The sequence below is a fragment of the Leopardus geoffroyi genome, chromosome C1 (genome assembly GCF_018350155.1).
Source record: "Leopardus geoffroyi isolate Oge1 chromosome C1, O.geoffroyi_Oge1_pat1.0, whole genome shotgun sequence".
Lineage (NCBI taxonomy): Eukaryota > Metazoa > Chordata > Mammalia > Carnivora > Felidae > Leopardus > Leopardus geoffroyi.
The window spans coordinates 177,105,853-177,121,392 of record NC_059328.1 but is presented as its reverse complement, the minus strand read 5'-3'; the positions used below and the strand labels follow the sequence as shown (position 1 = coordinate 177,121,392).

General features: G+C 38.1%; 1 protein-coding gene across 1 annotated transcript in view; it reads right to left on the bottom strand.

The window, feature by feature from the left end:
* Positions 1–15,540, bottom strand: part of PMS1 (PMS1 homolog 1, mismatch repair system component) — a 99,270-nt gene that overhangs the window by 24,534 nt on the left and 59,196 nt on the right. The window contains exon 7 of the mRNA XM_045480502.1: positions 6,942–7,058. Coding sequence (XP_045336458.1) covers positions 6,942–7,058 — 117 coding nt within the window. The remainder of the gene's footprint in view (positions 1–6,941; positions 7,059–15,540) is intronic.

Below are 15,540 nucleotides of genomic sequence, written 5' to 3'. Positions count from 1 at the left end.
TAGAAACAGTACAGCAATATGAAAAGAACTTTGAAATTAGTATGTGTACCATACTTTTAAGAGTGAAGAAAAAGCAGGGGTACCATCCAGGTATCAAAAGCGTCCAACTTGATCTCAGCTCAAGTCTTTTTTTTTTTAATTTTTAAAAATACTTATTCATTTTTGAAAGACAGAGAGAGATAGAGCACAAGCAGCGGGGGTGTCAAAGAGAAAGGGAGACACAGAATCCGAAGCAGGGTCCAGGCTCTGAGCTGTCAGCACAGATCCCAATGTGGGGCTCAAACTCACAGACTCGAGATCATGACCTGAGCCTAAGTCGGACGCTCAACCGACTGAGCCACCCAGGAACTCCACAGTTATAATTAAGTTTAAAAGAGAAGAGGAAAATGAATAAATTCTAAATCCTGGAAATACACAGATTTGGGAATAAAAATCAGACAGCACTGAGGAATTCACCAAGAACTTGGCATGGAATAATGCAGAGATAAATATCCAGAGAAGACAGATGCCAAAAAACAAACATGAAACAAAATATAGCTTTAGGAGCTCCCTTAAGCCAACAAAGCCACACTGGGAAACTCCTAATAAATGCTACCACAGCAGCAGTATAGCTGGGATCACCACCCATAATTAAGAGACTGTACAACATGGAGTGGCTGTAGTTAAGAAACGGACCTTCAACATTGTAGGAAGAGATATATAAAGATTCTCTATACCCAAGGTTCCCAATGACCAATGTGTTTGCCATCCCAGTACAGTGAAGGGGCCTTGGTGGCAAGTGTCACAACTTGAAGGTATGTAATGGGATAGAAGTGAGGTGAGGGGGGACAACTATTAGCAGTTGACAAGCAACTTAAGATTGCTTTTGGGCAGGAATGAGAAGAGGTCAAAGAAACTCTGATAAAGGACAACCCTCCTTACAAGCCCAGGAAGCATGGAGTGGTGATGGGTGGCTACTGGCAACATAAATATAGCACCTATTTAAATACGCAGTACACAAACAGAACAGGGATTTGGTTAGATGATCACTCAATAGAGACAAACTTAAAAGGTTATTATTCTGACAACTCATGGAACTGGAACGATTCAGCAACACATGCTTTCTAAATTACCCTATTCCTCCATGCAAGAATAACCACATGAAGGTGTAGCAAAAGTTTTGATATCCAAGATGGATTACCAGCAGTCCTCACACAATTCTATCTCAAGAGAAAATTAAGGGGCGCCTGGGTGGCTCAGTCAGTTAAGCGTCTGACTTTGGCTCAGGTCATGATCTCACGGTTCGTGGGTTCGAGCCTGGCGTCGGACTCTGTGCTGACAGCTCAGAGCCTGGAGCTTACTTCGGATTCTGTGTCTCCTCCTCTCACTCTGCCCTCCCCTGCTCATGCTCTGTCCCTCTCTATCTCTCAAGAATAAATAAACTTTAAAAAAAAAAAAGAGAGAGAATTAAAAAAAAGAAAAAATTAAAAAAAACAATGGGCAAGCACAGATATGGCAACACATCTCAATACAGATCAGGGGAAAAAATTCTCAATTGCAAAACTAATGGGATAGTTCCAATCACACATGAAATCATAACTGACCAAGGTCTAAATCTGTTTTTCATGCTTGAATGTGCACCTGGGAACCTTGTTAAAATGCATATCCTGATTCAGTATTCTGGGACAAGGCCAGAGATCCTTCACTTCTAACAAGCATACAAGTAACGCCAATGCTGCTGGTCTTCAGACCAAACTATGGCAGCTAGAATCTCTAGAGCACAATACCAAAGACCTGGAGTCTGGATCTCCTGTCATAAGCTTCCTGGGTTACCAGTGTCAACAACAAAGTCCCACAAAGCCACGAGGAACACAGGGGAATTTACTAGCCCAAGACAGTACCTTTACTATCCCAAGTCAGCCACCATAACCAGACTAAGGTGGCACTAGGTTATATTGAAACCACTGAACAACTATTAAGGGAGCTCTGAAAAACAGGACACATGTCAGATCATGGCCATGCTCCAGGTACTATAGCTGGCCACTAAGGATTGCCTGAATTGTTCCTCAGGCAGAGAACATTAACTGAGTATAAACTCCCACCTAAGGCTAATAAAATGATAATAATTAAGAACTCAATACTGCAAGAAAAATAGAAGAACTAGTAGTAGAAAAGAGATTTCAACAAATTATGAAAAAAGAAGAATAGAACAGAGAAACCAACTGCCCAGCACAACAGACAGCCTTCAGGTTTAAGGTCAACAGACCAGCAAAAACTAACAGATTCTATTTTATAGACTCTTCTGTAAAGAAACTGAATAAGAATAATTATAGACTCTTCTATAAAGAGACTGAATAAGGACAATTGATCTAATTTTGTGCTAGAAAGGAAAAAAAAAAAAAGAGAAAAAGAAGAAGAAAGGGAATGGAGGGGGCAGGGAAGGGAAAGAAATGATATGAATTTCCTGAGAACTAGAACAGTGAGTATGAGTGCAGTGTGCTAAGCCCCCACCCCATCCATGATGGTATTTGTGACTCCCCCAGAGTCTGGGAACAGGAACAGGATCTTGATTAATTAATAGTCAAGTGAAGCCTAATAGTCAATAAGTCTAGCCACAAACACTGAGTTCCCAATTAGATTTCTTATTCACACAAAAAGATGGCTTGGAGGTAAAAGACCTGAAAAGCAAAACAAAATTGACCTCCTAAGCAATAGATAGTTTAAGAAACAACTTTAAAATAGAAACAAAACTTAGCATCTCTAGAGATTCAAGATTTTGTATCCACAAAACAGTAAGAAGTTGTGAAAAAGCGGTAAATTTAAAAATGCTCTTGGCAATTAAACATAAAGGTTTCAAAATATTCAGAAGGGGCAAAAGAGGGTCAGACATCTCCAAAAACTTACAGAAAAAAAGATGAAAACCTGAGAAAAATAGTAAGAGAAAAATAAGAGGAAGTCCTAAATCAATAATAAGGAGTTTAATTAAAAGAGAAAAATTATCAGGGTGCCTGGGTGGCTCAGTCGGTTCAGCGTCTGACTTCGGGTCAGGTCACGATCTCACAGTTTGTGGTTTGAGCCCCGTGTCAGGCTCTGTGCTGAGAGCTCAGAGCCTGGAGCCTGCTTCGGATTCTGTGTCTCCCTCTCTCTCTCTGCCCCTCCCCCACTCATGCTCTGTCTCTCAAAAAAAAGAGAAAAATTATCAAAGTTATGACAGCTAGAAGTATATAACCCAGAGCTGAAAAACATATATGAGTATTCAGACTCCAGAAGTCTCAAACGAAGTGTTCAGCATAAAAAGCAAATGAGTAATAAAAGACACATCTATAGACATGCTTAAAAAACTGAACACAAAGATCCTAAAAACGTTCAGAAAAAAAAAATACAGATCAGCTAGAAAGAAAGAATTGGAATGCATACATCTTCCCATCAGCCACAGTGAATGGTCAAAGACATTAAATGCCTTTAAACTTATTTTCTCTGCTAGAACTGATACATGAATTTAGCAAAGTTGCAGGATACAAAATCAATGTACAGAAATCAGTTGCATTCTTATACACTAATAATGAAGCAACAGAAAGACAAATAAAGAAACTGATCCCATTCACAATTGCACCAAGAAGCATAAAATACCTAGGAATAAATCTAACCAAAGATGTAAAAGATCTGTATGCTGAAAACTATAGAAAGCTTATGAAGGAAATTGAAGAAGATATAAAGAAATGGAAAGACATTCCGTGCTCATGGATTGGAAGAATAAATATTGTCAAAATGTCAATACCACCCAAAGCTATCTACACATTCAATGCTATCCCAATCAAAATTGCACCAGCATTCTTCTCAAAACTAGAACAAGCAATCCTAAAATTCATATGGAACCACAAAAGGCCCTGAATAGCCACAGTAATTTTGAAGAAGAAGACCAAAGCAGGAGGCATCACAATCCCAGACTTTAGCCTCTACTACAAAGCTGTCATCATCAAGACAGCATGGTATTGGCACAAAAACAGACACATAGACCAATGGAATAGAATAGAAACCCCAGAACTAGACCCACAAAAGTATGGCCAACTCATCTTTGACAAAGCAGGAAAGAATACCCAATGGAAAAAAGACAGTCTCTTTAACAAATGGGGCTGGGAGAACTGGACAGCAACATGCAGAAGGATGAAACTAGACCACTTTCTCACACCATTCACAAAAATAAACTCAAAATGGATAAAGGACCTGAATGTGAGACAGGAAACCATCAAAACCCTAGAGGAGAAAGCAGGAAAAGACCTCTCTGACCTCAGCCGTAGCAATCTCTTACTTGACACATCCCCAAAGGCAAGGGAATTAAAAGCAAAAATGAACTACTGGGACCTTATGAAGATAAAAAGCTTCTGCACAGCAAAGGAAACAACCAACAAAACTAAAAGGCAACCAACGGAATGGGAAAAGATATTTGCAAATGACATATTGGACAAAGGGCTAGTATCCAAAATCTATAAAGAGCTCACCAAACTCCACACCCGAAAAACAAATAACCCACTGAAGAAATGGGCAGAAAACATGAATAGACACTTCTCTAAAGAAGATATCCGGATGGCCAACAGGCACATGAAAAGATGCTCAACGTCGCTCCTCATCAGGGAAATACAAATCAAAACCACACTCAGATATCACCTGACGCCAGTCAGAGTGGCCAAAATGAACAAATCAGGAGACTATAGATGCTGGAGAGGATGTGGAGAAACGGGAACCCTCTTGCACTGTTGGTGGGAATGCAAATTGGTGCAGCCACTCTGGAAAACAGTGTGGAGGTTCCTCAAAAAACTAAAAATAGACCTACCCTATGACCCAGCAATAGCACTGGTAGGAATTTACCCAAGGGATACAGGAGTGCTGATGCATAGGGGCACTTGTACCCCAATGTTTATAGCGGCACTTTCAACAATAGCCAAATTATGGAAAGAGCCTAAATGTCCATCAACTGATGAATGGATAAAGAAATTGTGGTTTATATACACAATGGAGTACTACATGGCAATGAGAAAGAACGAAATATGGCCCTTTGTAGCAACATGGATGGAACTGGAGAGTGTGATGCTAAGTGAAATAAGCCATACAGAGAAAGACAGATACCATATAGTTTCACTCTTATGTGGATCCTGAGAAACTTAACAGAAACCCATGGGGGAGGGGAAGGAAAAAAAAAAAAAAAGAGGTTAGAGTGGAAGAGAGCCAAAGCATAAGAGACTCTTAAAAACTGAGAACAAACTGAGGGTTGATGGGGGGTGGGAGGGAGAGGAGGGTGGGTGATCGGTATTGAGGAGGGCACCTTTTAGTGGAAGAGAGCCAAAGCATAAGAGACTCTTAAAAACTGAGAACAAACTGAGGGTTGATGGGGAGTGGGAGGGAGAGGAGGGTGGGTGATCGGTATTGAGGAGGGCACCTTTTGGGATCAACACTGGGTGTTATGGAAACCAATTTGACAATAAACTTCATATATTGAAAAAAAAAACCATAAAAAAACCTTATTTCAACCTAGAATTCTACCTCTACCAGACTATCAAGAGAAGTACAAAATAAAGTCATTCTTGTATATAAAAGTCTACCTCTCAAGTCCCCTTTCTGTGGAAGTTAACTAAAGATGTATATAAGAAAAATGATAATAAAGACTAAGAAAGAAAAAGGCATGGATATAAGAAATAGTGGAAACAACTAGTACTCCTATGAAAAAAAATTCCATTCCAGGATAAGATCTGTGCAGAATGCCTGATATGCGATCAGTCCAAATAAGAAATTGGGTTCTAAATCTAATTATTTAAAAAAAAAAAAATGGAACTCTAGCTATAGTTGGAGTAAGTAAAAGTGCTGGATTTTATTGCTGACAAGACGAAGAAAAGTTTCTTCACTTAAAAAAGGGAAAAAACCCAGATCTTAGAAACTCCAGAAAAAGCAAGAAACTATATAAGAGTTCACAGATAAAGCAAAGAAAAACATGACATTTTGAGCAATAAATAGGACAACAAGAAAGGATATTCTATTTAATTGGGACAACAGAAACAGTCTCATTTGTATGGCATGGATACATAACGTGGATTCTTAAGAAATGTGATCCTAGGGGCGCCTGGGTGGCGCAGTCGGTTAAGCGTCCGACTTCAGCCAGGTCACGATCTCGCGGTCCGTGAGTTCGAGCCCCGCGTCGGGCTCTGGGCTGATGGCTCAGAGCCTGGAGCCTGTTTCTGATTCTGTGTCTCCCTCTCTCTCTGCCCCTCCCCCGTTCATGCTCTGTCTCTCTCTGTCCCAAAAATAAATAAACGTTGAAAAAAAAAAAATTAAAAAAAAAAAAAAAAAAGAAATGTGATCCTAGAACAATACTAGGCTTTACAATGTAAATTATTTGTAGCCATAGTAATATACTCCATATAAGTTTTCAACTTTTAGAATCAATTTTCAAACAAAAGATGGAAAACTTAAAAATGGTTATAAAAGAAAACAAATTGCTTGACAACATAAAAGTAGAGTGGACACAATTGAGAGAGGGAAGAGCAAGTAAGAGTTGGAGTGTTCGTAACCTCATCTAACATTATAGGAACTCAAGAAGCACTGTCTGAAGCTAGAGATCAAGAAAAGAAAGATGCAGAATCTATTTAGAATAGGAAAGGGAAAACAAAGGTAAGAGAACTCAACTCTTCTTTAATACTGAAATGTAAATAGATAAGATACTCAATTGAAAATTATAAAAAAATAATGTAACCACAATGCTTAAAATTAAAAACAAATACAAAGATAAAAACAGGAAGTAGGGATAGGGAGAGAGGGTTAAATATAAGCTGTAAATGTTATGTTCTTTTTTTACCTATACATATATTTAAGTAAAATGTTACAAGAACTTATTGCCACCTCAACTCCCCAGAAGAAAAATAATTGAGTTTCATTGGTAAACCAGAATTATTAAAGAACACTTTGTTGTATACCTGAGATTCTTCACAGTGGTACTGAAAGGATTCCATGTTGCCCATAACAGCAGTCCCCAGAACAGACATGAGAGCCATCTTATGATCAGATACTCTAGTTTTCTGCCAAATAACCGCCTAAGGATAAAAGACACAGATAACTTTGAATACAATTTAGATATACTAAACTCAAGTACTACACCATTTATTTCTGTATTTAGCATTCATCCCCAGCTTGTATTTTCAGTATCATTTAGAAGAGAAGCATAGGCTATACAGTCAGTCAGAACTCTGGTTCTGAATTTTAGTAACTGTATATGTTACAGCATAAAATCTATTTAACTTCCCCTAACCTCGGTGTTCTCTCTACAAGATGACTAACAATATTTATCTCCCAGAATTGTTGAAAGATGAAAATATACAATGTAGGCAAACACGAAGGCCAGTACCTAATCCTAAACTTTAGAATATATAATTCAAAGTACATTTAAATTGTTAAGCTAAATGATTTCTGTAAATAAACTTATATAAAAATTTGAGATAATGCATGCTCTTTAAAATTATCTTTGGGGTGCCTGGGTGGCTCAGTCGGTTAAGCGTCCAACTTCAGCTCAGGTCATGATCTCACAGTTTGTGGGTTTGAGCCCCACGTCGGGCTCTGTGCTGACAGCTCAGAGCCGGGTGGCTATTTCAGATTCTGGGTCTCCCTCTCTCTCTGCCCCTGCCCTGTTCATGCTCTGTCTCTGTCTCAAGAATAAATGTTAAAAAAAAAAATTTTTTTTAATAAAAAAAAATAAAATAAAATTATCTTTCTATATTACTTCTATCCCGACTTTCTCCAGGGTTTTTATTAAGAAAGGATGCTGAATTTTGTCAAATGCTTTTTCTGCATCGATTGACAGGATCATATGGTTCTTATCTTTTCTTTTACTAATGTGATGTATCACATTGGTTGATTTGCAAATACTGAACTAGCCCTGCAGCGCAGGAATGAATCCCACTTGATCACGGTGAATAATTTTTTTATATGCTGTTGAATTCGATTTGCTAGCATCTTGTTGAGAATTTTTGCATCCATATTTATCAGGGATATTGGCCTATAGTTCTCTTTTTTTGCTGGGTCTCTGTCTGGTTTGGGAATCAAACTAATGCTGGCTTCATAAAATAAGCCTGGAAGTTTTCCTTCCCTTTCTAATGAAAAGCCCACAGCTAATATCATCTTCAATGGGGAAAAACTGAGAACTTTTCCCCTGAGATCAGGAACATGACAGGGATGTCCACTCTCACCGCTGTTGTTTAATGTAGTGTTGGAAATTCTAGCATCAGCAAACAGACAACAAAATGAAATCAAAGGCATCAAATTTGGCAAAGATGAAGTCAAGCTTACACTTTTTGCAGATGACATGATATTATACATGGAAAACCTGACAGACTCCACCAAAAGTCTGCTAGAACTGATACATGAATTCAGCAAAGTCGCAGGATACAAAATTAACGTACAGAAATCAGTTGCATTCTTATACACTAATAATGAAGCAACTGAAAGACAAATAAAGAAACTGATCCCATTCACAACTGCACCAAGAAGCATAAACTACCCGGGAATAAACCTAACCAAAGAGGTAAAAGATCTGTATGCTGAAAACTATAGAAAGCTTATGAAGAAAACTGAAGAAGATACAAAGAAATGGAAAAACAGTCTGTGCTCATGGATTGGAAAAATAATATTGTTAAAATGTCAATACTACCCAAAGCAATCTACACGTTCAATGCAATCCCTATCAAAATTGCACGAGCATTCTTCTCGAGGCTAGAACAAGCAGTCCTAAATTTTTTTTTTTTAATGTTTATTTATTTTTGAGACAGAGAGAGACAGAGCATGAACGGGGGAGGGTCAGAGAGAGAGGGAGACACAGAATCGGAAGCAGGCTCCAGGCTCTGAGCCATCAGCCCAGAGCCCGACGCAGGGCTCGAACTCACGGACCATGAGATCGTGACCTGAGCTGAAGTCGGACGTTTAACCGACTGAGCCACCCAGGTGCCCCAAGCAGTGCTAAAATTTGTATGGAACCACAAAAGACCCCGAATAGCCAAAGTAATATTGAAGAAGACCACCAAAGCAGGAGGTATCACAATCCCAGGCTTTAGCCTCTACCACAAAGCTGTAATCATCAAGACAGCATGGTATTGGCACAAAAACAGACACATAGACCAATGGAATAGAACAGACTCCAGAATTGAACCCACAAAAGTATGGGCAACTAATCTTTGACAAAGCAGGAAAGAATATCCAATGGAAAAAAGACAATCTCTTTAACAAATGGTGCTGGGAGAACTGGACAGCAACATGCAGAAGGATGAAACTAGATCACTTTCTTACACCATTCACAAAATAAACTCAAAATGGATAAAGGACCTGAATGTGAGACAGGAAACCATCAAAACCCTAGAGGAGAAAGCAGGAAAAAACCTCTCTGACCTCAGCCGCGGCAATTTCTTACTTGACACATCCCCAAAGGCAAGGGAATTAATACCAAAAATGAACTATTGGGACCTCATGAAAATAAAAAGCTTCTGCACAGCAAAGGAAACAACCAACAAAACTAAAAGGCAACCAACGGAATGGGAAAAGATATTTGCAAATGACATATCGGAAAAAGGGCTAGTATCCAAAAGCTGTAAGGAACTCACCAAACTCCACACCCAAAAACCAAATAATCCAGTGAAGAAATGGGCAGAAAACATGAATAGACACTTCTCTAAAGAAGATATCCAGATGGCCAACAGGCACAAGAACAGATGCTCAATGTCACTCCTCATTAGGGAAATACAAATCAAAACCACATTGAGATACCACCTCATGTCAGTTAAAGTGGCTAAAAAGAACAAATCAGGAGACTATAGATGCTGGCGAGGATGTGGAGAAATGGGAACCCTCTTGCACTGTTGGTGGGAATGCAAATTGGTGCAGCCACTCTGGAAAACAGTGTGGAGGTTCCTCAAAAAATTAAAAATAGATCTACTCTATGACCCAGCAATAATACTGCTAGGAATTTACCCAAGGCATACAGGAGTGCTGATACATAGGGGCACTTGTACCCCAATGTTCATAGCAGCACTCTCAACAATAGCCAAATTATGGAAAGAGCCTAAATGTCAACTGATGAATGGATAAAGAAGTTGTGGTTTATATATACAATGGAGTACTACATGGCAATGAGAAAGAATGAAATATGGCCTTTTGTAGCAACGTGGATGGAACTGGAGAGTATTATGCTAAGTGAAATAAGTCATACAGAGAAAGATAGATACCATGTTTTCACTCTTATGTGGATCCTGAGAAACTTAACAGAAGACCATGGGGAAGGGGAAGGGGAAAAAAAAAAGTTAGAGAGGGAGAGAGCCAAACCATAAGAGACTCTTAAAAACTGAGAATAAACTGAGGTTTGATGGGAGGGAGGGGAAAGTGGGTGATGGGCACTGAAGAGGGCATCTGTTGGGATGAGCACTGGGTGTTGTATGGAAACCAATCTGACAATAAATTTCATATTAAAAAAAATGAAATAAAATAAAAATAATCTTTGTAATTACCCTTTATATACGGAACACTTACAAAAAGCTAAGTGAACCTCACAGACATAAAAGCTGAATAACGAGCCCAGATTTTTTCCACTGCAAATATGTAGTAGGGTAGTTTAAAAGAATCATGGTCCCGAGAGACTGACCAAAGTTTGAATGTGAAGTGCGCCATCAGGTGTGATATACTGCAATTCTTCAGTTAACAAGATCCAATTATAGTCAAATCTCTGGAGACCATCAATATAGTCATAAGTTGTTCACTCAACAAATATTTACATGGCACTTCCTAAATCCTGAGAAAAATGTGTAAAGGGGCTAGGAGAAAACATTAACATTCAAGGGACCTGCAGAAGAAAAATAGACTGAAAAGGAGTGGCCAGAAAGGCAGGAAGAGCTACCAAACAGTATGGTACACAGAACAAGAAAAATTTTTAAGAAGAAAGTAGTCATATTTGATCAATGTCAAGAGTCCAATGTCAAGAGTATGCAAAGATGTGGCCACAGGATTTAGCAATCAGTTCTAGGAAAGGAGAGTAAATAAAGCCAAATTTCAATGGCTGGATAGTGATTAAAGTGAGGACATTAAAAAAAAAAAAAAAAAAAAAAAGATGAACCTAGATAGTATTTCAGAAAGTTTGGCTGTAGGGGTTTCTGGGTGGCTCAGTTGGTTAAGTGTCCACCTCTTGATTTCAGCTCAGGTCACGATCTTACAGCTCAAGAGACTGAGTCCCATGTCAGGCTCTGCACTAACAGCGTGGAGCATGTTGGGATTCTCTGTCTCTCTCTCTCTCTCTGCCCCACCCCCCCACTCGTGAATACACTCTCTCTCATTCTCTATCAAAATAAATAAACATTTAGACAGTTTGGCTATAAACTGAAAGCACACAGGAATAATCGAGGCAAGTGTGGATCAAGGGTGGGTCTTAATATGACACACTTGAATCAGAAGCAATGAAGAAGAATGGGTACACACACAGGTAGGTTTATAGATTCAATGACTGGAGGTTGATAAGTTCCTCTTTGTTCTATTTTTTTTTTCCCTGTAATGTAGAAAAGTTACTGGTTGTGAGTGAAAACATACCGATTTAAATATCTGATTGCAGAGAAGGCTTGAGAAAGAGAGAGAGAGAGATAGACAGACAGAGAAAGAGAGGTTCTGACTTGACCAAAAGAGAGACCTTCTGACTGGCCAAACAAGCTCCTTAACATGACCAGGAACTTACACAGGCAGTTTTAAGTACTAACAATATTATATATACTAAAATGAAAGGTGAAGTAAATAGATTCATGTTGTCCTCTAACTGGCAGGTTAGGGGATAGTAATGAAGGAAAGTGCTCTTCTGGACATAACAATTAGCACTGACTCTGCATGTTGATGTTTATCATCTGTAAAGTACTGTTTTTAGAATCTTAAAGACAAACCTGCTTGGGAAAACACAGGTAGTACTCAGTAAGACAAAGTACCTGATATTTAACAGGAAAAACTTATTCCTAGGGTTTTATTAATACTAATTCAACAGGAGTTATGATTTAGGAAAAACTTACTTGGCACTACTATCATAGAAACTACTGTTAATTTTCACAACTATTTCATGTAGGTATTATTATCTCATTATGTAAATGAGGAAACTGAAGCTGATACTGACTGATTTACCCAAAGAAACTTAGATAGCAGGTCATGGAACCATGATTTATACCCAACTTTTATGGCTACAAACTCACTGTTTTTACTTTGCTAACATCCCTCCCCTCTCTAGTTAAAAACAGTAATAAGCTAGAGCCAATGCCAGACCCTAATTGGGAATTCTTAAAGAGAAATGCATTTTCATGTATAATTACCCTCCATGGCTATGTGATAACTATCTACTGTCTAATTAACTTGAGGGTATTAATGTATTCTCAAACCAAAATTATTTTTAATCTATTCATTTAAAGGTAAATAACTGGGGTCCCCCCCGAAAAAGAACACATACCAGAATAATGAAATCCAAAAAGATAGGGAACTACTATCCTATAATCCTAAAATCACAGTATTTTTCAGACTACAGCTGTCAGTACCAACCTTAATCTTATTATAACAGAGCCTTATACCTAAGGATTTCTAAATTTCCAATAATTTTCATTCATTAATATACATATAAATATAGATGTGCAGTAATTAGGCCCAAAGTGCACAGCAAAATGACAGAATGAGGAAGACAATTTAGGTATTGTTCCATCCTAAATTTCAACATCTCACTATTATGTATTGCTCTGAAAGTGATCTGAATTAGAAAAAAATATACAAACTACATGAAATCTAAGTATTAAAAAATATTAAACAATTAAAAATTGAGGTATAGGTTTAATGTGTATATTTCAAAACAAAAAATTATGTCTTGATAACTACATTTATACTTAAAGGACAATACACTGGACTATTTAAAACTGTCACTGCTCCAGGAAACATGGGATGAAGAATCACAAGAACATGTTTAATCTTTAATTTCATTACATATAATATATACTTATCCCAATTAATTAGAGAAACTGATTTTGAATTTTTTCAGCAAATATTTACTGAGCATTAACTTCATACCAGATTCCATGCTAAAAGCTGGGAATACAAAGATGAAAGGACAAGGAACTGGCTCTCAACAAGCTAAAAATATAAAAGGAAAACAAAATATTAAAATAATTATAATGCATAATACCTCCCAAAAAACAAAAATCCAGGGCTGGATGGCTTTCCAGGGGAATTCTCAAACATTTAAAGAAGAGTTAACACCTATTCTTTTGAAGCTGTTCCAGAAAATAGAAATGGAAGGAAAACTTCAAACTCATTCTATGAGGTCAGCATTACCTTGATTCCAAAACCAGACAAGGACCCCACTAAAAAGGAGAACTATAGACCAATTTCCTTGATGAACATGGATGCAAAAATTCTCAACAAGATACTAGCTAACCAGATCCAACAGTACATTAAAAGAATTATTCACCACAATCAAGTGGCACTTATACCTGGGATGCCAGGTTGGTTTAATGTCCTCAAATCAATGTGATATATTGCGTTAATAAAATAAAGAGTAAGAACCACATGATCCTCTCAATAGATGCAGAGAAAGCATTCGACAAAATACAGCATCCTTTCTTGATAAAAACCCTCAAGAAAGTAGGGATAGAAGGATCATACCTCAAGATCACAGAAGCCATATATGAGAGACCCACTGCTAATATCATCCTCAATGGGGAAAAACTGACAGCTTCCCCCTTAGGTCAGGAACATGACAGGGATGTCCACTCATACCACTGTTATTCAACATAGTATTGGAAGTCTTAGCCTCAGCAATCAGCCAACACAAAGGAATAAAAGATACCCAAACTGGCAAGGAGGAAGTCAAACTTGCACTCTTCGCTGATGACTTGATATTCTATACAGAAAACCCAAAAGATTCTACCGAAAAACCCAACTAGAATTGATTCATGAATTCAGCAAAGTTGTAGGATATAAAATCAATGCACAGAAATCAGTTGCATTTCTATACACCAATAATGAAGCAACAGAAAGAGAATTCAAAGAATTGATCCCATTTACAATTGCACCAAAACTCATAAAATACCTACAAATAAACCTAACCAAAGAGGTGAAAAATCTATACACTGAAAACTATAGAAAGCTTATAAAAGAAACTTAAGACACACACACACACACACACACACACACACACACACAGGAAAAATATTCCATGCTCATGGATTGGAAGAACAAATATTGTTAAAATGTCAATACTACCCAAAGCAATCTACATATTTAATGCCATCCCTATCAAAACACCAGCATCCTTCACAGAGCTAGAACAAACAATCCTAAAATTTGTATGGGACCAGAAAAGACCCTGAATAGCCAAAGCAATCCTGAAAAAGAAAACCAAAGCTGGAGGCATCACAATTCTGGATTTCAAGCTGTATTACAAAGCTATAATCATCAAGACAGTATATAGTGGCACAGAAACAGACACTCAGATCGATGGAACAGAATAGAGAACCCAGAAATGGACCCACAAACATATGGCCAACTAATCTTTGACAAAGCCGGAAAGAATACCCAATGGAATAAAGACAGTCTCTTCAGCAAATGGTGTTGGGAAAACTGGACAGCCAAATGCAGAATGAACCTGGACCATTTTCTTACACCATACACAAAAATAAACTCAAAATGGATGAAAGACCTAAAAATAAAACAGGAAGTCATCAAAATCCTCGAGGAGAAGGCAGGCAAAAACCTCTTTGACTTCGGCCACAGCAACTTCTTACTCAACACATCTCCGGAGGAAAGGGAAACAAAAGCAAAAATGAACTATTGGGACCTCATCAAAATAAAAAGCTTCTGCACAGCGAAAGAAACAATCAGCAAAACTAAAAGGCAACCAACGGAATGGGAGAAGATATTTGCAAATGACATATCAGATAAAAGGTTAGTATCCAAAATCTATAAAGAACTTACCAAACTCAACACCTGAAAAACAAAGAATTCAGTGAAGAAATGGGCAAAAGACATGAACAGACACTGTTCAAAATAAGACATCCATATGGCTAACAGACACATGAAAAAAATGCTCAACATCACTCATCATCTGGGAAATACAAATCAAAACCACAATGAGATACCACCTCACACCTGTCAGAATGGCTAACGTTAACAACTCTGGCAACAACAGATGTTGGTGAGGATGCGGAGAAAGAAGATCTCTTTTGCACTGCTGGTGGGAATGCAAACTGATGTAGCCATTCTGGAAAACAGTATGGAGGTTCCTCAAAAAATTAGAAATAGAACTACCCAACGACCCAGCAATTACACTACTAGGTATTTATCCAAAGGATAAAGGTGTGCTGTTTTGAAGGGACACATGCACCCCAATGTTTGTAGCAGTGCTCTCAACAATAGCCAAAGTATGGAAAGAGCCCAAATGTCCATCAACAGATGATTGGATAAAGAAGATGTGGTATGTGTATAAAATGGAGTAGGGGCGCCTGGGTGGCTCAGTCGGTTAAGCGGCCGACT